The 21,323-nt window shown below is 39.2% G+C and overlaps 1 protein-coding gene across 1 annotated transcript in view; it reads right to left on the minus strand.

Annotated features, from left to right (window-relative positions):
• The window catches only part of rhoj (ras homolog family member J), a 42,953-nt gene extending 22,823 nt beyond the window's left edge, over positions 1-20,130 (minus strand). Inside the window, exons 1-2 of the mRNA XM_043697221.1 lie at positions 19,702-20,130; positions 8,517-8,537 (exon numbers count right to left, since the gene is read on the minus strand). Of these exons, the coding sequence (XP_043553156.1) occupies positions 8,517-8,537; positions 19,702-19,889 (209 nt within the window). The 5' untranslated portion in view covers positions 19,890-20,130. The remainder of the gene's footprint in view (positions 1-8,516; positions 8,538-19,701) is intronic.
• Between the last annotated feature and the right edge of the window lie 1,193 nt (positions 20,131-21,323).

Below are 21,323 nucleotides of genomic sequence, written 5' to 3' on the forward strand. Positions count from 1 at the left end.
ATGTCCCAAACTTTGGCTGACCTAATCAAACAAATAGTTTATCCCTTCAGCTATCTACAACAGGCAAGGTATCGACCATATCCAAACAGCCTGTACTTACAAAGCTCTAAACATTAGAGATGATTCCACAATTGGACAACACTGTGCTAAGCGTTATGCTGACAACCAATTCAGGATTGACAGTCAGGCACATGTTTTGCACACAGGGCCTTGTACACACATGGCATTTGTTTCAACTGAACAAAATAAGTAACGGCCATTCTCTGGTTCATTCCAGGGGGCAAATGCTTGGACAAATCAGTGTCAGCCTGGTCTAAATTTAAGCAAAGCTCCACAGTATCAACTGATTTGCCCTTTCTCCAATGACAACACCTTCACCATAGTCCACTCAATAAATGACCAGCATGCTCTTCTCATGTGGTGTAAAAACATTCCCCTTTCTTGTGAAATGCTATGAGAGCAAGCTGAAAGCGTTTGACAAAGTGTCTGCTTTTCAAACAACATAAGTTCTGAATGACCAAATGATTAATATGAGGATATGTCTGGTGACCGTGATGAATACACTCATCATGGTATTGATCCCAATGGTCTGGCACTATTACCTTAGAGAATTGAAGTGGTGAATGGAAATTATCCCAGCCCCAGCATGTCCCCACCCCCACCCCGCGGTGATAGGGCCACTGCATAAAATTCTACCATCGAGAGGGGCTGGCTGGTCAGCCATTAAAAGCATCATGAATTACTCTGGTGCTGCCTGTCTCAGGTTTCAGACAATGAAGCTGTCAGACAAACAATCTAATCTTACATCAACAGTAGTGCCTGACTGACCCTGCCAAGAGAAGTCAACTATCACAATGCAGCATCCAAAACTGAGGATGAATGACAGTAACTTTACAAACAGCATACTCATGTTAGCAAGAATAAGTCTGAGATACAAAGATATGAAGGATTGTAATGGGCAGTCAGAATTAACTATTCTCTCCTGAATTCTAGAAAGTACAAGGAAGTTGCGCTGAAAAGGCCCAACCAGAAATTGAAGCTGATTTTGGACTTTTTAAACTACTTGTATATTAGTAGTGTTTTACTTTGGATATTAGCACCCAGCTCCAGCTAATTACACTAAACTATATATCTGGTCTTCTCAGACACATAGAAAATTATAGACAGGTTGAAAACTGGGACTTAAAATGCTAGCTAATGCGTGCCACTTTCCCAGAATTCAACTGAAAAAGTCACTATTTCACAGACAGCTGTTGAGTAGGAAGACTGCATCTGCCGTTAAAAAAAAGCAAAAAAAAAACTGAACTAACATTTGTATGCTGCAGCAGTAAGCAAAATACACAAGATAAACCAGTGAGCCTTACGTCTGTTGTAGGAAAGGTTTTGGAAGGGATTAAAAGAGATAAGATTTATAATCATCTAGCAAACAACAATTTGATTTTAGATAGTCAACATGGTTTCGTCAAGGGCAGGTCGTGTCTCAGAAACCTCATTGAACTTTTTGAGAAGGTGACCAAGCATGTAGATGAGGGTAGGGTAGTTGACGTGTTATACATGGTTTTCAGTAAAGCCTTTGCTAAGGTTCCACATGGCAGGCCGTTGGAAAAAATGCAGAGGCACGGAATTGAGGGTGATTTGGTAGTTTGGATTAGAAACTGGCTTCCTGAAAGAAGGCAGTGAGTAGTGGTTGATGGAAAATATTCAGCCTGGAGTCTGGTTACTAATGATGTGCCACAAGGATCTGTTTTGGGACCACTATTTGTCATTTTTATAAATGACTTAGACGCAGGCATAGGTGATGGGTTAGTAAATTTGCAGATGACTCTAAAGTCGGTGGAGTAATGGACAGTGTGGAAGAATGTTACAGGTTTCAGGGGGACTTGGATAAACTGCAGAATTGGGCTGAGAGGTGGCAAATGGAGTTCAATGCAGCTAAATATGAGGTGATGCACTTTGGGAAGAATAACAGGAAGGCAGAGTACTGGGTCAATGAAAAGATTCTTAGTAGAGTGGATGTGCAGAGGGATCTTGGAGTCCATGTATATAGATCCTTGAAAGTTGCCACCCAGGTGGATAGTACTGTTAAGAAGGCATACAGTGTGTTAGGTTTCATTGGTAGAGGATTGAGTTCCGGAACAGCAATATCATGCTGCAACTATACAAAACGCTGGTGCGGCCACACTTGGAATATTGTGTACAGTTCTGGTCCCCATATTTCGGGAAGGATGTGGAAGCATTGAAGAGGAGATTTACCAGGATGTTGCCCGGTCTGGAGGGAAGGTCTTATGAGGAAAGGCTGAGAGACTTGAACCTGTTCTCATTGGAAAGAAGGCAGCTAAGAGGGGATTTGATAGAGACACACAAGATGATCGGAGGATTAGATAGGATAGACAGTGAAAGTCTTTTTCCTAGGATGATGACGTCAGCTTGTATGAGGGGGCATAACTACAAATTGCAGGGTGATAGATTTAAGACAGACGTCAGAGGCAGTTTCTTTACACAGAGAGTGGTAAGGGCCCTACCTGCTCGTGTAGTCAACTCAGCCACATTAGGGAGATTTAAACAATCCTTGGGTAAGCACATGGATGATTTTGCGATAGTGTAGGGGGACAAGCTAAGAATAGTTCACAGGTCGGTGCAACATTGAGGGCCGAAGGGCCTGTTCTGCACTGTATTGTTCTATGTTCTAAATTCCTGAACACTAAAGCGTAATGCCTAAAGGAATTAAGGTAAAGGCGACAGTAAATTTACAAGAGTAGGCCTATTCTTCAATCCTGCTCCCTCAGCCCATCATTGGCTACAGTGTCTTGGGCTTCAAGGTTTAAAATCTCCTTTGTAGAAGTAGCACCTCTTCTTACAAAACACAAACACACTCACAGAAGAGAAAAACAAGTTAAAGAAATCAGGTATTGCAGTAGACACACACTAAGTATTCTTCCACAACACAAAGTGACTAAAAGTCAACTTCATTTGCAAAGACATGTAGGAAATCAAGTTGTCAGAGAAGCCAAAAATATTAAGTAATAAAAAAAAGCTACTTGGACACAAATATAAAAAGGCCTATAGCTTGCAGCTTTGTTTCCACTCACTTGCACACTTTCCAATAGCCCAGGGTTTCCTGTACACTTGCAGTTAACTCAGAGTGACACATAAATACAAGTCACTGATTTATTAATTCACATATGAAGTGTGGAATACCTGGTAGGAGCCACAAAGATAAAAAGGTCAGATTTTTGTATTATCATCAAGCCTCCATAGACCTTTAGAAATATCATGTGGAACCCATTTCTTGTCAGCTTCCATTTTTAGAGAGATACAAAGGAACCTCAATTATCGGGCATTTGATTATCCGAATATCAGATTATCCGGCAAGATCCAGCATTCAAGTAACCAACCGAAATAATGCTCACCAGTGTCCTTCAGATAATCGAGGTTCCTCTGTATTCTGGAAAATAATTCACACAACTCAAACTCTGCAAAGCCACAAAAACACAGTGCTGAGTTCAAACGGTCCCCAGTTTGGCTGCTGCAAGGACTTAACCTAAAATGCTGCAGCCACAAATTGATGAAAGAGCCATGTGCTCTTGAAGGATGGATACAATCTGTACAACTATTATGACGTGATATTTTTAAGACAAACTGCAGCTGTCATTGGAAGTTTAAAAAAAAAAATCGCCTCTGCAATGTAGTGCAGGATAACAAAGAACACTAGCATCTGGTTTTGCAGTTTGAGTTCTTTGTTGACATTCCCCCTGAGGCTGATAATACATTATTATGAATGCTTGACAGTTTCCAATGTTATAATCTCAGTAGGCAGGGACTGAGCTTGTAGTTTGATTGACAATTAAGGCAACTATTTAAAAGTTTGGGTAGAAATTTAAAAAAAAAATAAACTAATCGAGATTTGCCTATTTTGGGTACTGGAGGATTAGCTGTGAAGAAGGAGGGGCATCTGGGATTGGTTGGTAGGTATAGGGTGACATTGGCGAGGAGTGTTTTGGGGCCATGGTGGTTTTAAGGCTGTGAGGACTGCAAGGCTGACCAAATTCTAAAAACATTATGGAGTCCTAGAGAAGCCTCTAGCCAGCACACCTTGGTACTCATTCAGCCCATTGAGTCTCTACTGACCCTCCAAAAGGACATCCCACCCAGACCCACTCCCCCACCCTATACCCATAACCCCACATTTACCATTGTTAATCTACCTAACCTGGACACTATGGGTGATTTAGAACAGCCAATCCACAGCCTTTGGAATGTGGGAGAAAACCCACCTCCTAATGAACACATCAATTGTTGCGCATTGGAAGACTGCTCAACTATTTCTTGGCATGTCTGACGAACCCTTTGGGGGTCTCCAGATCCCATTTGGAGAAATACTGGCCTAACAGGACAGAGGGATATGCGCCAGGTGCTGGCAGGTGGGACTAGATTGGGTTGAGATATCTGGTCGGCATGGATGGATTGGACCGAAGGGTCTGTTTCAATGCTGTACATCTCTATGTCTCTATGACCAGTGAGAGAGCACCACCATCTCCAAGTTCTCCACCATGCAAGGCACCATCCTGATGTTGAACAGCATTCCCACCAGTGTCAACTAGCTTAAAAATCCCAGAACGCCCTTCCCCAATAGCACAGTGAATTTACATTTGTTCAAGGGAGGGCAGGTTTTTAAATATTTTAAATGCTTAGAATGAGATGCAAAATACTAGTTTGCCAAGGCACTTTACAGCCAATGAAACAGCTACACCTCATGGACTGCCGTGGTTCAAGTAAGCAACTCACCACCATCCCTCCCAATTTCGTAATTTTCAATGACCAAGTGGATGGAAGATTATCAGGAATATGCAGGAATGTAGAGTCGTGGTTAAAAATCAGATCAGCCAAGATTTTTTTTTGGTTTTTAATTCACGTGTGGGATGCGGATGTTCTATGATTTACCTACTTTTGACCACCTACATTTCGCTTCTGGGATTGAGAAATCTGGCTCTATGCTGTGCTCAATACCCTGTTCCCGAAATACAAATAAGCAGTGTACGTTTTAAAGCATGGGGATACGCTGAGGCAAGACATTTTACTGAGGTAAATAGTTCGAGTCAGGAAAATTTGTTTCATTTTCTTACTAGATAGAGTGGCACGATAGAAGGCAGCATGTCCCAATCTATCACACCCACACTGGCTCTCACCCAGTAAGTTCTCAGACAAGGCCCAGTGCCATTGAAGCAATAAAGTAAATCCTGTTAGTCTATATAAGACACGTACAAAAATAATGGAAAACCCTTTCAAAGCTGCAAGAGGTCTTAAAATATTCAAATCTTCAAAAGCTGTTAATATTAAATCCTGCCTTTTTATGAAGCCAGTGCTGTAGCTTTAATACAGCAGATTACATGATACTTTTTCCCCTGAATTGCTGAAAAATCTGCTGTTTCCTATCCAAAAAAACCCTGCAAAACCCAATAGGAAGAGCCGCATACCATCATCCATATGTAAAATGGTGATTTTACTGGCAAGCCCTGTGCTTTATATATAGATTATGTTAAACATTCAACAAATAGCAAATTCTATTTGCATAAAGGTAAACACACTTGAATTACACTTGTTACTTCTTACAAATACAAGCATTTAGAACATTGCAACTTATTGTATGATGGCTTGAACTGGAGGCTACTTTTGTAACAAGATTTCAGCTGCTTAGCTTTTGGTTTGAACAAATCTTTCCTCTTGAAAATTGATTGTCAATACTTAAGTCTGCAATGCCAAATGCCTTATTTTAGTTAACATGGTCAATGAAATCACAAACGCAAGGGCAACAGAATGAATAACCTATAATATGATACTAACTTCAGTTCATATTTTATATTTTGGTCTTAATTTGGCAAGAGGCCATCTTAGACACCAATATACAGGAAAAATCATTTCATTTCTGATTCATTGATGTATGAATTAACAAGATTGGCAACATTTAGTTAGTGGTGGATTTCAACAAACATTTATCATAATTAAATACAATAAACTCCCATTTACCTGATATACTGTATATATGCAATGGCGATGCTGATTACATGAATTTGCAGATTGTATGAGAATTGCTCTTCTTGAAACCCAATACAGTGCACTCTTGTGTTCCTTAAACAAAAAAAACTTACCTCTAAATTGGACTGCAACATATTTGCTTGGTTCTGAATACTCTGATTGTATGTCATTAGGATCATAAAAAGAACTAAAATTTGCGTCTTTAGCAACAATTGTTGTCAAGGCTGAGGAGATGGGGATTTAGGCCTAATTGCCCTCTGGAATCATTTTTAAATTTTCAATCTTCTCCAATCTTTCACGTATTTCCATTTTCTATTTCAATGTCAAAACCACATGTCCTTGTGTTGGAACTCTTAGGCAACTTTGTAGATTGGTGGGTGAAAGATTTTGGATAAAATACACAAATTCAACTGGGTGTCATGGGGCCTACATGAGGGGAGACGACAGGCAGCACTAAGAACTACTACATAGGTGAACATATTCACATTGGAAATTGGCAGTTTTTTGAAGAAACTTGGTAGATTTTCTTTGAAATTTTTCCTGGTTGCATGAGAATTCCAAACAATGGGGAATGCTGCTTAACCCAGCAAAATACGTTGTTCAATCACACTGTTTAAAGATGTGGAAGTTTAAAAAGTGATATGTATGCTTGGAGGTTTGAACAAGATTTTCACAAAGTTAATATGTACATGTATGTTACATGGTTATCTACATAGACTGTCCCTGAAAAATATTAACACTTTTGGAGATTAATCTGAAGTGTCAATAATAAATGGAGTTTAATACATTTGGTGGACTTAAATGAATTGGAGAATCAAAAGATTAGGTGAAATTTTAGTCTCAAGTTTGAAATTTTAGGGTTTTGAATGATCAAGATTTATGGGGGAGGTTTATTCACTGTTATTCTTAATTTGTACAATGCCTGAATTCCTTCACCAAAAAAAACAGTTCCCCTTTCCTGTCAAATATAATTCAGCTGCTTACTTGCTACAAACATTCCTTATGGATATTTTCATTTTTGGCTGAGGGGAAGGGAGCAAGATTCAGACAAAAAAGATTTAAGTAAAAGGATGAAAATTGGGCATGAAAGGCATGGAAAAAGAACAGAATCAACATATATCAACAAGAATGAGTTTGAGAGTGGAATCTGGTGTAAGGGAGAGTGTGAACAGAACTTTATACCCATGCCAAGTTTCTCCAGTAATTTCTGTTTTTGTTTTACAACCATCAGAATTAATCAAGCTTTAGGAATTAAAAACTAGCCAAGAGATTATTAGGTTATCTTCATTCATGGTATGTGGTGTTACTAGCAAGGTCAGCACTGTTCCATTCTGGATTGTAGTCATGATGTGGAAGTGCTGGTGTTGGACTGGAGTGGACAAGTTGAAAATCACACAACACCGGGTTATAGTCCAACAGGTGTATTTAAAAGTACTAGGTTTTGGAACGCTGCTCCTTCATCAGGTAGCTGTGCAGCAGAATCATAAGACACAGAATTTATAGCAAAAGATCATAGTGTCATGCAACTGAAAAGACATATTGAACAAACTTAACTTAACTTAACAATCTAGGTTTGTTCAAAATGTCATTTCATTTGCACGACACTGTGATCTTTTGCTACAAATTCAGTGTCTTATGATCCTGCTCCACAGTTACCTGTGGAAGGTAGCACTCCAAAAGCCAGCACTTCCAAATAAACCCATTGGACGATAACATGGTGCTGTGTAACTTTTAAGTTGTCCATTCTGGATTGTAAGAGGACGCATCACCATGTCACCTTCTTGACCACTACAGTCCTTGTGCATTCACACCCAAAAAGGTAGGGATTTTCTGGATATTGACCCAGCAGCGATGCAGGATTAATTCTATTTTACCGTGTCAGGATGGTGCGAGCCTTGGAGAGGGAGATTTCAAATGATAGTGTTCACTCATATCTAATGTTCTTGCCCACTCAGCAGATTTGGAAAGGCTAATCGAAGCAGCCTTAAGTTGTTACAGTGCATTCTGCAGATGACATATGCTGTAGCCATGGAAAGCATGAATGCCTAAGGTGGCACGGTGTGCCAAGGGTTGGCCCCCAGCTTGGTGGCCTTAATTCTTTGCGTGGTTTGACACAATGGAATGACTTATTAAGAGGGTGAACACACCTCTTTATTTCAGCCTAAGAAAGTGATAAGGTGTGTATCATGGTGTGGACTTCGGGGATGTGGGCTGAAAATTATACTTAAGAATCAAAGTAGTGAATAACATTGAGAAATCGGTTTTAAAAGATAGAAGTGGGTGTCAACACCATGTAGACGGAAACCAATTTTTGTTGTAGACGAATCTGCCGAGGGGCAATGACTAATCAGAGGAAGATATCAAAGTGTATACTTGGAGTTGACGAAAGGAGAAAAGCTTGCTTTAAGAAAAATATTGAAGATGGTAGTTTTCAAAATGGAGGAAACCAGGAGGTGAAGAAACCATTTGCAAAGAATAAAAACATTCCAGGAAAATGTTGTTTGCTACAGTAAATTGTTAGAACATAGCATTGATGGTCAAAGTGGAATCTATAAGTTTTAAAGCTACTTTCGTAAATGAAGGAAAGCATTAAGTGAATTTGGGAAAGAGAATGGGATTGACAAAACAGTACTGCACTTACTCTGAGCAGCATAAATTGCCCCATTGATAGTACTGCCAGATTTGGTATTCTACAGACAACTTGGATACCTTAGGAGAATTAAGTCAAATCATTACCATTTTAAAATGTCTAAATTCTCAAGAAAGTGGGATGACAGTCAACAATTTACAGCGACCATTAGCAAATCTCACAAACAATTCAAAAACAGGATATTTAACTTTATAGTTCAAATACATCTCAGTTTGATTTGTCAGCAATTTGCACATTGATTAACAAGTGTACAGGACAGCAGTGTGAGGTGCCCCATATAGGATGAAGTATTTTTACTAAAATTAGCACGACAGAATAAACAGGATGAGACATCTCAATTGTAAGGAAAGATTATACAACATGGAAAGAATTGTAGTCTCTAAAAATACAAAACATACCTTCAGTAAGTGCTAAGACCAACTCCAGTGCTAATTTATGAAAAACTGACAATACTGTCTTCAGTAATTATATAGTGTATAATGTGTGACAAAATTATAACCCAAAATAAAGCAATAACTTTTAAAAGATGCTTGAATTCCCAGTGACCAACTTAAACTGCACAGTATGATTTCACATTATAACACTTTTAGAGTCACAAAACAAAACCTAAAAGCAACATCTATACTTAGTGGGTAGCTAATACTTTAAATTTAGAGAAAAAGATAACTATTATTGATGTCTTCACATGATGATAACCCCATGCAGCACATTAGAGCATACTTACCACAAGAGTGTTTCCTGGAAAAGACTGCAGTCTAAACTCTCCTCTAGTGAGTTCACTTTTCCCTGTTTTTCAGAATTGTAACACCTCATAACCAAACATCCTTTCCTTCAAACCAGAGAATTTATGGACTGACTTTAAGTATATATGTCGGACCTGGCTGATTCCATCTCGCAAAATCAAAAAGATGAAACTTTCCGTGCCCTTCAACTGCCGCGGGTTGCCGTTCTTTGATTAGTGGACAAACATTCTGCCTGGTAGGTAATAAGGAAACCATTCTTTTCTCTCTACAGACCCCAGCACTGCTCTTCCTAGTCTCTCTCTCTCCCTCATTTTTTATCATTTTGAACTGCTCAAAACCATCTGAGAAAATCTGCTTTTACCTTTTATGGTGCTCAACCCAAGCATAAGTTTTCCAAGGCAACTAAGTGATATGTACTGGTCACTGGATAGACCTCAGTAGATAACATGATCATTTTTACTCTATTTCAACCTAAATTTGAAGACGCAGCTAAACATAGCCACCCTGTAAAACATCATATTTGCAACAGAACTAAGGATACAAGAGAAGTTCAGTGCAAATAATAGTGCTCGCCCTCAAAACTTTCAGCCACAAACCAGCATTGGAAAACATTTATCTGCCTGAGCACTTCATAAAACAGATTACAGTTCTCATTGAAATGTTCAATAAATAGTGTCTAAACATTAATTATTTTTCCATTTGCTTTTTGTTTTGTTAATTTGAAGTGCTTACTGTGAATAAAGTTGAATCTCAGACAAAATATTCATAACTTTGAAAATGGTTGGTCTCATGGGTCTAGGCAAATCAGATTCCATATCATTAAATATTTAATAAATGTGCTGATGCCTGCATACTAAAGTCAGTGGAATGTTATAAAGCACATGAAAGAGAGAGATTGCGAGACAGCAATGATTCAAATAAGTTCCTTTGAATTTACATACTCGTGAAATTGTGGTCATTTAAGACCAAGTTGAAATTTCAAAAAAAAAAACAAAAGTTAACTACCCCAAAACAATGGACTGAATTGTCTTGGATCAGCTAAATAAAATGCAATACGTTACTAGTGGAGAGCAAATATTAAATTTTTGAGTAAATGACACAAACTACAATTGTTTTTGGTGGTTAAAATGTTTTCAATTAATAAATATCCTTCTGAAGATATAGATATATCTGTAAGCATGGTAAGAGGATGAAAATACATCTCAACATTTGACAAATAAAACTGTTTAAGTCAATGCCCTTGATAGAATAGTTATGAAAATTGATTAGCATTCCAGAAATAAAACCAAATTTATCTCAAGAATCATATTAGCTAAACTGACAAAAAATGAAAGGGCTGAAAAGGAAATTAGATGTAGTCACAAGATATTTGCTTTAATCCACAGCAGACTTTCTTAGATGAACAGCACATCTATGGTAATGTATTCATGCAGAGTTTCCTGCTCTCTTTGGTTGCATGATTTATCTCGCATAGTAATTGTGCATCATGGTCAATGTGAATCAGTTAGGGACCAATTAAATTTTATTCTAAGGCTATATGTCAGGTTACAGTAACCTATCATGTGATTCCATCCTTCCTTTACATATACTGTAAACTCAATTTATTGATTGGTGACCAGGTGAATTTACTGAACAGTTTATACAAGTCATATGTCCCAAGCCTTGATCAGTATTATTATACTTTGTTTTTAAGAACTCCCACAACTTTGTTCTCATAATTAATTTGAACTATTTGTTTTTGAAATGTAAAATATTTTTAAAAGGTAATTCTAAGTACTCTAGAATTTTCTTCCATAAGTGCTAGTAACATCAGAACAGTATACGTAAACATCTGTAGCAAAATATACAGCAGTAAACATCTTGAGATAGAACCTGCCTCACAGAGCTCTTCAATAATCATAGAATCCTCCAGTATGGAAACAGGCCCTTTAGCACGACAAGTCCACATAGACCCTCTGAAGACTAACCCACCTAGACTTATTCCGCTACCTATTACTCTACATTACTTATGCACCTAACCTACACATCCCTGAACACTATGGGTAATTTTACACAGCCAATTCACCCAAACTGCGCATCTTTGGATTGTGGGAGGAAACCCAGGTAGATACAGGGAGAATGTGCAAACTCCACACAGACAGACGCCGGACGGTGGAATCGAACCCAGGTCCTTGACACTGAGGCAGCAGTTTCTGGATTAGTGGTGCTGGAAGAGCACAGCAGTTCAGGCAGCATCCGAGGAGCAGTGCTAACCACTGGGCCACCCATTTGAATTAAACCATTCAAATTTAGGAAATTATGAAATATCACAGCACAAGTCAGTTGTTTTGTTGCCTTATCTTGTACTCAGCTTCAAGCTACCCCGACAAATGTCATGATTTTTATACCCTGCTTGTATTATTCCCATCCCTTACAAGAATTAGTTCGTTTCTGCCCTTTCTTCTCCAAAAGTCAGTGACAGCTTCTTGGTGAACTGTCCCATAGACAGCAATCCTCGCTCTACTTGGTTTTTTTTCTCTCTATTCGGAAGTGGGTGCTGCAAATGTGATAAGGCTATTTCACAGCAGGTATCATAACATTGATTGTAATCTTGCTGAACCTTCAAACATTTAATCCCCAGAATTTGGGAATCCTAACAGGTTATTTTCCCCCCCTCCCTTCCCTAACCCCAGGACAATGATGCCTATTGTATACTTTGGCTGAGATTTAGCTAAATCTGCATTAGCTACAAATTGAAGTCGAGAGTGTGGTGCTGGGAAAGCACAGCAGGTTAGGCAGCATTCGAGGAGCAGGAGAGTCGACACCCCGGGCACAACCCCCTCCAACCAGGAATTCCTGATGAAGGGCTTATGCCCGAAACGTCGATTCTCCTGCTCCTCAGATGCTGCCTGACCTGCTGTGCTTTTCCAGTTTTATTTGTCAAATGTTGAGATGTATTTTCATCCTCTTACCATGCTTACAGATATATCTATATCTTCAGAAGGATATTTATTAATTGAAAACATTTTAACCACCAAAAACAATTGTAGTTTGTGTCATTTACTCAAAAATTTAATGTTTGCTCTCGACTCTGATCTCCAGCATCTGCAGTCCTTACTTTCAACTGGCTACAAACTGAACACTGGATTACCTTGGGCCTCATTGTTCAGCTACACAATAGGCAAAATTGTTAAATTACAATAGTGCAATGATGTCTACAGAAGTACCGCTTTGGGATTTTCCTCTCAGTTTTGTTTGGCTCCAAAATAGAGTAACTATAACGTACAGTAAGGAGAAACTAGCTATGGCACATCAACAGTCAAATATGAACTGCTACTTTGTCCTGATGTTATTCCTTTGACATCCAGAAGAAGAATGAGCAATTGATTGGCTAACTCAATTTTTCAGTAACAATACTACTTTCATAAGAGCTGCACAGTGAAGTTACTGTAAAATGCTGTGCTACTATACCATTTAAACAATAGTCTAAAAGAATATATAGTATACTGGTTGCATAAATTACATGTTCCATTTTCCTGAAGCAGTGATTTATTATAGTAGTTGGATTTTAACCAATTGAGATTATACAATAAACAGCATGTTTCACTGTAATGGAATGCAAATCTAATGTTTACACTCTAAAGGGAATTAAAATAAGAAACCAGCTATTCTTGACAAATTGTACATGCAACATCTGTGAAACACAGAATTGATACTGCATTCAAAACTGGATATTCTCCTATTTAGACACCATTTTACAACAGATTCACGGGAACATATTGAAATCAGAGCACTTAATGGTTGTGAGAGTTTGAAACAATAACCTGAAATGCAACAGGAAAACCCTAAAACAAAGCAGTAGCTTTACAGCATTGCACTAACAGCTGGAGGACATTAACACGTGGAGCTAGTCAGTTAAATAAAATTACAGATCAATTCTACTCAAATCACATTGCCCACAAGTGGAACTTGCCATATGGTAACTCTCCTAACAGTCCCACCAGTGCAAAGTTAACAGAACATATGACCAAAGAAGAAAAATATATTCTGTGGTGTGCTCCAGCAGTGATTGATTGCAGGGTTAACAACATTGGTAACACATTTAATACATTATTGATCTGAACAGTTGATTTTGTGCTAGTGTACTTTCCTTCATGTATAGCCCACTTTATGACAGCATTTGCCTTGCCCACCCATATTTTAATTATAAACGCTTTTTAATTAAAAATATTTAGTTCATTTGTACACCAGTTAAAAATAAAACTGATGTTACATCCAAGGTCAAACCAGAAATGGCAACACAAATTGCTCCACCCAATAAAGTCTGATGTCATGTCATGAACAAAGGTTTATTGTATCTTGCACCAAACCCAACCCTTGATCAGCACATCCTGTATCTTTTGTTTTTTTTTGTTAAAAAAAGAATCTCACATGGTTGCAGCTTTGCAGCATTTTAGCCTTGGGTTTGTGTCTCAAGCCTATCTTTCAAACCTGCAAATGTTATAACTTGGAAAGAGTTTTTAAAAAGTTCTCAGACCATAATGGGGAAGATGTCAACAAAACAACTCGATTTAACAACTCATCTCTGTGGTGTTTCCCACAGAAAGAGGTCCCTAACACAATCACATCTTGCTAAATGTTGTAACCTAATTAAGGAGTACCAGAATGAGAATACCTACAGCGTAATCAACAGTTTAAAGTTACAGTACTTCTCGCATGCTCAAATTAATAAAAATATAGCTTAAATGGGGGTGGCACGGCGGCTCAGTGGTTAGCACTGCTGCCTTACAGCACCAGGGTCCCGGGTTCAATTCCCGCCTCGGGCAACTGTCTGTGTAGAGTTTGCACATTCTCCCTGTGTCTGCGTGGGTTTCCTGTGGGTGCTCCGGTTTCCTCCCACAGTCACAAAGATGTGCAGGTTAGGTAAATTGGCCATGCTAAATTGCCTGTAGTGTTAGTCAGAGGGAAATGGGTCTGGGTGGGTTACTCTTTGGAGGGTCAGTGTGGACTTGTTGGGCCGAAGGGCCTGTTTCCACACTGTAGGGAATCTAATCTAATCTAAATTAGGTACAGCTCTAGGGACATCACAACTGGTTAAAAAAAAAACCAAATTGGGAAAGAGTTTCTTATCCTGCTTTCTACTATCCAGATAACACTTTTGCAAGTGGGTATTCTGTCAATGTTAGGCTTGGCTGGTGAGCCCCACAAAATGTACAGACTGATGCACAGCAACAGGATTCAAGAGAAGAACGGTTATTGGGACATGGCAGAGGGAGCAATAGCATACTGAAACTTTGAACTATACTCCCAACAAAAAGCCAGTATTTCAGAGGAAGAGAGATAGGAACAAAGCCACAGATGGACATTACAGGCAGCAATTTTAATAACTTATGGAAATTCATTAAATTGTACACAAAATACATCAGCAATCACATAACATAAAATAGATATTTTGAAGGTGGAGGTAGATTTTTATTTGATAAGGTAATCAATGTTACAGGGAGCAGAGCGGATTGTAGAACTTGAAACATAATGATCAACCATTATCTTGCTGAATGGCAAAAAGAGGTTAAATAGTCTACTTCTGCCTTATTCCAAATGTATTAGAAATCTAGTAAAACTTCAGATGGTTATCTCTAAATTGCTACAATTAGACCTTAAAGGAACAAAGCTTTGGGCCTCAGATGCGCCTTGTATTGAACTGTGTTCCTTTTTAAAAGAAAACTTGTAGAATAAAAGCTTGTAACATTATGCTGAGAGAAATATAATTAATTATTAGAAATTGTTTAAACCTTTAGAGGCACTGGTCTCTTTCGATCTTGCTTGGATTTGAAGGTGGATCCAGAGGATTGGAAATCTGCAAAACTATACCCTCGTTCAAAACAGCAGAAAGATTGGCTCAGCAATTACAGATCAGTCAGTTTAACTTCAGTGGTCAGGAGACTTCAAGAAACAATTATTAAGTTTAGAATTAATGGTGACATGGAAAATGTGAATAAATACAGAAGAGTCAGCATGCATTTGTTTGGGAAAAATGGTGTCCACCTTGTTGGGATTTTTTTTCCCCCCCGAAGAGGTGACAGACAAGGTTGAGAAGGGGAAGGCTGTTGACGTGGTATACATGGACCTCCTGGAGATATTCGATAATGTATCACACAAACTTGAAAGGAAGGTTATAGGTGCTGTAATAAAAGGAACAGTAGTAACAGGGATACAAAATTAGCTCAGGCATATGAAATAGAAATAATGGTTACTGGGTATTTTTCCAAAGGGAAGGAGGTTTCTAGTGGAGTTCTCCAGGCATCAGATATTGCTTTGGTCAATATAAATTAATCATCTAACCTCGTCCCCTGCACTCCCAAGATCGACAAGTCAGAGGATGGCTCAAGAACCCGCAGAATTGTAAACCATCTGGCCTAGCATGGCGATTTCTCAGTGGCCCAGTGTGGTCTTGAGGTGATTCCTTAAAGCGCAGTCCCACCGTGGCTACGCACTTAAAGACTGTATTGTTTGAACTTTCAGCTTTATTTCTTTACTTTCTGTTAAAATTAAGAAGGTCTGCAAAGTGTGACTTCTAACCTTACTTTGTACGTTTATGCCATCCTACACTTACTGCAGTGTTTAACTTTAAACTTTTTTTTCCTCTCAGTCTTAAGATTCTATACCTAGGTACTTGTACCTAAGATGGTGCCTTGTGTGGCAATATTATACACTTGTCACTGAACTTCTGTGCTTTTACACTTGCATACACATGACAATAAAAATCAAAACAAAAATCAGTGAGGTGGTCATGTAACATTGGTGGAGTGAGCAGATAGGTAGCAGACAAAGTTCGATGCAGAAAAGTTAGAGGTGAAGCACCTAGTACAAAGAACTCAAGGCAATAGAAAACAAAAAGGATGCTATTCTAAAGGGTGTATAAGAGCTGGGAGACCTGGAGGCATATGTACATGATTTATTAAAAAGATAGCAAGACAGGTAGAAAGAGGTATTAATTAATTGAGCAGTATCCTAGGTGTCACAAATAGGAGGATAAAGTACAAATACAACAAGTTATAATGAAATTGTACAATGCACAGGTTAGAACTCAGTTGGAGTATGTGCCACCCGAGAGGAAGGACGTAAAAGCATTGATCATAGAAGAAGAATCCTGACAGATTTGAAGAGTTGGGGAGAGTGCAGAGGAGTTTGAGAGAATGGTTCCTCAGATGAGACACTTCCATATTGGAAAAGTTGGAACTGTTTTCCTTGGAGACATGGCAAAGAGGAGATTCAACAGGAGTCTTGAAAATCATTGAGGGTCTGGACAGAGTGGATAGGGAGAAACTGTATTGACTTATAAAAGAGAGAGCAGAGGTTTAAATTTTTCACAAAAGAAGCAAATATAATGAAGATAAGATAGTTAAGATAGTTAACATAGATAATTGAATGTACGACCTGCATATGATTATTATTTAAATAGGAATATTGTCTTTGGAATGTCTCAACTAAACCTGTCCCCACCAGAGGCATTCAAGAGGGTATTGGACAATTATTTAACTGAAACAATGTGCAGGGTTAAAAACGGGGAAAAAATATAGAGCAGCACAGTGGCTCAACAGTTATCACTGCTGTCTCACAGTGCCAGGGACCCGGCTTCGATTTCCCCTTCAAGTGACGGTCTGTGAGGAGTTTGCACATTCTCCCTGTGTCTGCATGGGTTTCCACCCATAATCCAAAGATGTGCAGGTCAAGTCAATTGACAATGCTAAATTGCCCATAGTGTTAGGTGCCTTAGTCAGGGGTAAATATAGGGTAGGGGAATGGGTCTGGGCGGATTACTCTTAGGAGGGTTGGTCTGGACTTGTTGTGCCAAAGGGCCTGTTTCCATACTGTAGGGAATCTAATCTAATCAGCCCCATGTCAAAATGCTCAGAGAATTGGTGCAGATACCTTCTGAACTGTAAACTTCTGAGATTAAATATCACATAGCAAGTGCATCTTTACCCTACACTTGAAACCTGTCAGGATTAGTGCAGTGGGAGAAAGTGAGGAATACAGATGTTGATGACCAGAGTCAAGAGTGTGCGGTGCTGGAAAAGCACAGCAGGTCATGCAGCAGCCAAGGAGCAGGAGAATCAATGTTTCGGGCAGGACCCCTTCATCAGGAATCGAATTAGCACAGTGTTAGCCAACACAAGCCCAAAGTTGGAACCCGTATCTATCACTGACTAAGGTGTTCTTGGATCACCGTATGACTAATGAATACTTCTGAAATGTAGTGAAACACGATAAGGCAATTCAAGCACAGCACAATGTCCCATTTGATTTGCTTTCCATAACGCAGAGAAGGTCAACAGGAAACTTGGCAGAGGTGTTCAAAATTATAGTCTGAGCTGATAGAGAGATCCTGTTGCAACTGGTGCAAAACTCTAGAGCTAGAGTGCACAAATGAAAGCAAAAAAACTAAAGGTGACTTGAAAAAAAAACTTCCATTAACAAAAAACAGCATTATAATCTGGTATGCAATGCCCGAAAGGATAGCATTGGCAGATTCAAACATTGCTTTCAAACTAAATAATTGCAGGGGCAAGGTCAAGGGAGTAAGATCAGTAGGTCTGCTGCTACAAAGAGCCAACACAATCTCAATTGGCCAAATGGCTTCCTCCTATACTTTAACTACTCTGTGATTGCAAAAGCAGTGCAACAGCATTCATATAATTTTATGAGATTTTAACGGAATCATAAACATTGGCCAGGGCTTTGGGAGAACATCACTACTTTTCAAATGGTGCCACTGGATCTTTTGCACTTATTTATGAGGCAAACCACAACTGGTTCAATTTTTCACATGAATGTTGATACCACTGAAGGTACAGTTCCCTCTCAGTCCAATGCTAATATGTTTAAATCTCTGCAATGACCCTTAAACTCATGACCTCTGACTCACTAAGAATGCTACAAAGACAACAAGATTATCATCCAAGTAATAATTCAATTAAAATGTAACATTTTTATGGCAGATGTTGAACTTCATAATTAATATTTATTGCCAGTCATTTTATTAAAAATAATTGATGGAACAATGTCACAAATTGTGATAGGTATAAATTAGTTAATTTAACAGATTTATCTGGTTGGCATCCTCTCATGCTCAAAAATTTAAACAATATAATTTAAAAAGGGAATGCAAGAAACGTCCAGTAGGTCAGACAGCATCTGCTATGGGAAACCAGATTAATATTTGAATATAATCTTTGGTCAGAACTGGGAAACCAACAAACAAAACAAAAATGGAGGTACCAACAGTTTAAAAAAAAGATGCATTCAGGTGACTACTTTATCACTTAGAAGTTAAAAGGATCTAAAAGTATGTACCTTTTTAAATATGCAAATATTATATTTATATTAATACAAGTTAAAAAGTAGTGTTATATAATGTAGGCTATATAGTCTGCTCTGAACTTGAAGTTTATTCACTCCAAACAAATTTGTATTATCTACGTTTCAAATGAAACGGCACAAAATAAACAGAATATGAACAATTCTTTGGAGCAAAACAGTCCAGATTTGTTGGATTAAGATCATTTAAAGCATGCAATAGAAAAAGTACAATTAAAGCAAGAGTGTGATCCAATATTTTATTCAAATGCTACCGTGATAGGGAACCTAATGGCGTGCACTAGTACTGTTGTTGAAATCTACATTCATGAAACCTGAGACGAAGTTCATTTGCAACAGTACAACAGCAATCCCACACAATCACAAATAAATATATGGGAATGGAGCCCATACTGGCTAAATGTGTGCTTGCACGCCGCATGCCTACAGCGTGATCATTTACTCCCACCCACAGATCCTGGGGTGAAACTTGGGTGAGGGGGAGGAGAGTGGACAACTTAACTCACTCAATGTAGTTATTGCAATTAATTGAGCCACATGAGCAAGTTTTCCAGGACTTCTCCCTCCCCCCCCCGCGGGAACTGCTGTTTAGCTTTTTTCTTGCAAACTCAGATTCTTTTCGCCTGAGATCACTTTATTTACAGGAAAAACTGCCACCCATAGCATGGAAAATCTAACCCTGCTGAGTGAGCGCCTGGCTGGTCTACTGTGTAGCCATCACTCAGCCATCTCCTTATCTTTTCCCCACCCCAACCAACAAAAAAAGTCCTCAACCCTCCCCCTCCACCGGATAGCATCTCGACCTAAACAGGTAACAAAGAGCCCAGACTGGAGGGGGGGAAAAAAAGAGGAAAAAGACTTAACCGGGGTCTGGAGGTCAGCCCGGACCCAGAGGCCTGTGGCTGGGCGAGTCACCGGCCTCTCTCTCTCTCACCTGCATAGTGGTCGAACACGGTCGGCACATATTCCTCCGGGAAGGCGTCGTTGGCGTAGCTCATGAGCAGACAGGTCTTCCCCACCGCGCCGTCCCCCACCACCACACACTTCAGCATGTGCCGCTGCTGCTGGGCTAGCGGCCGCTGCTCTTTTCCAGCCCCCGGCATGGTCCTCAGCGCCAGCCACTCGCCATCGCTCTCTCTCTCTCTCTTCTCGGTGCCGGTCAGTCACTGCCGACTCTTCCAGCCTCCCTCTCCACTCTCAGGAAATGAGTTTCCCGGTAAATCCAAATTAGGAGATGTGCAAAGCAGCGGCTAACACAATGGGAGCTGTGTGTGTGTGTCACGGAACTGCGCCAGGATCTTTAGCTAAATCCCAAGAGCGTCTGCTTCCTTCCAATTTCTTTTCTAACGCAGGGAAACTGCAAAGGCACGGCTCACTCTTCGGCCTCTTGTCTGTTTTTCTGTTCCCCTCAAGACGCCAGAAACTCAACCTTAAACCTGGATTTCACTCGACCATGCCGGCATACGAGCTCCATTTCAAGTTGGTGCTGGTGTAATCTGATAGTTCATGGGGAGGGAAGCATACTGGGTCCAACGACGCAGAGAGAGTGGAAAAGCAGCCTGAAATCTTGTAATTCAAATCCCCACGAGAGTTAACCGTGACTCTCATTTAGAAGATGTTTTTTTCAATGTCACAAAAATTTGGTGAGAGATCACATAAGTAAAATCTTTCACAAGGGATGAATGGGAATATGAAAATGGTGACAACCTTGCATTCGTATTATTAGGAACCAGTTAAGATTGTGTGGAAGCGAGTTTACAACTACTGTAGAATTGTTGGTTTTATAGCCATCAGACACGCGTTATTGTGTGGTGAGAAGGATAATTGTATACATTGTATATTAAAGTTTAATTTTAGTACACTTTTCGATACAATTTTACATATGTATTGGCACCTCTAATTAATGAGGAGACCGGCGTGAAAGTAACAAATATCGCACATTAAGTAGAAACAAACTTATTTGCACTTTGTGTAAAATAAAAGCAAGTTGTTTCAGGTAAGACTCAGAAGAGTAAAATGTTTCATAGATTGTTTTAGAAACATTCCAAAGTGTCATCTAAAACTGGAATTGTAACATATATCAAAATAGCGATGTAAGTTTCGTTTACATTCTTCTATAGTGACCAGCGTGCGAGTCTAAACATATTTACGTGTGATTAAATAGTTAAGGTGAAATCTTGGCCTGAGTTCTGAGATCCGCTGTGACTTATCATATGCATTCTATTATTGTATATGATTTTTAGAGGCGGAAAAAAACCTCTGCTGTTATAGGTCATTGAAAATAGTCCAGTGTCCGTTTTCCGGACTGCTGTTTCCTGTGATACTGTGTTCAATGGCAACAGAACGTTCTCTGACGTGTAAATATTTAGCTTCAGAGGAGAACAGACAGACACTAAATACAGATGGATGATCCCTTCCTCGTGCACATAATTAATTCCACGACCTCCCTCCACCCAATTGCCGGCTAAAACAAAACGTTGTAAAAGGAAACAGGAAGTTAGATGATATCTTATTTTAACCATGGGAAATTGTAGCAA

The sequence above is a fragment of the Chiloscyllium plagiosum genome, chromosome 10 (genome assembly GCF_004010195.1).
Source record: "Chiloscyllium plagiosum isolate BGI_BamShark_2017 chromosome 10, ASM401019v2, whole genome shotgun sequence".
NCBI classification, from domain to species: Eukaryota; Metazoa; Chordata; class Chondrichthyes; order Orectolobiformes; family Hemiscylliidae; genus Chiloscyllium; species Chiloscyllium plagiosum.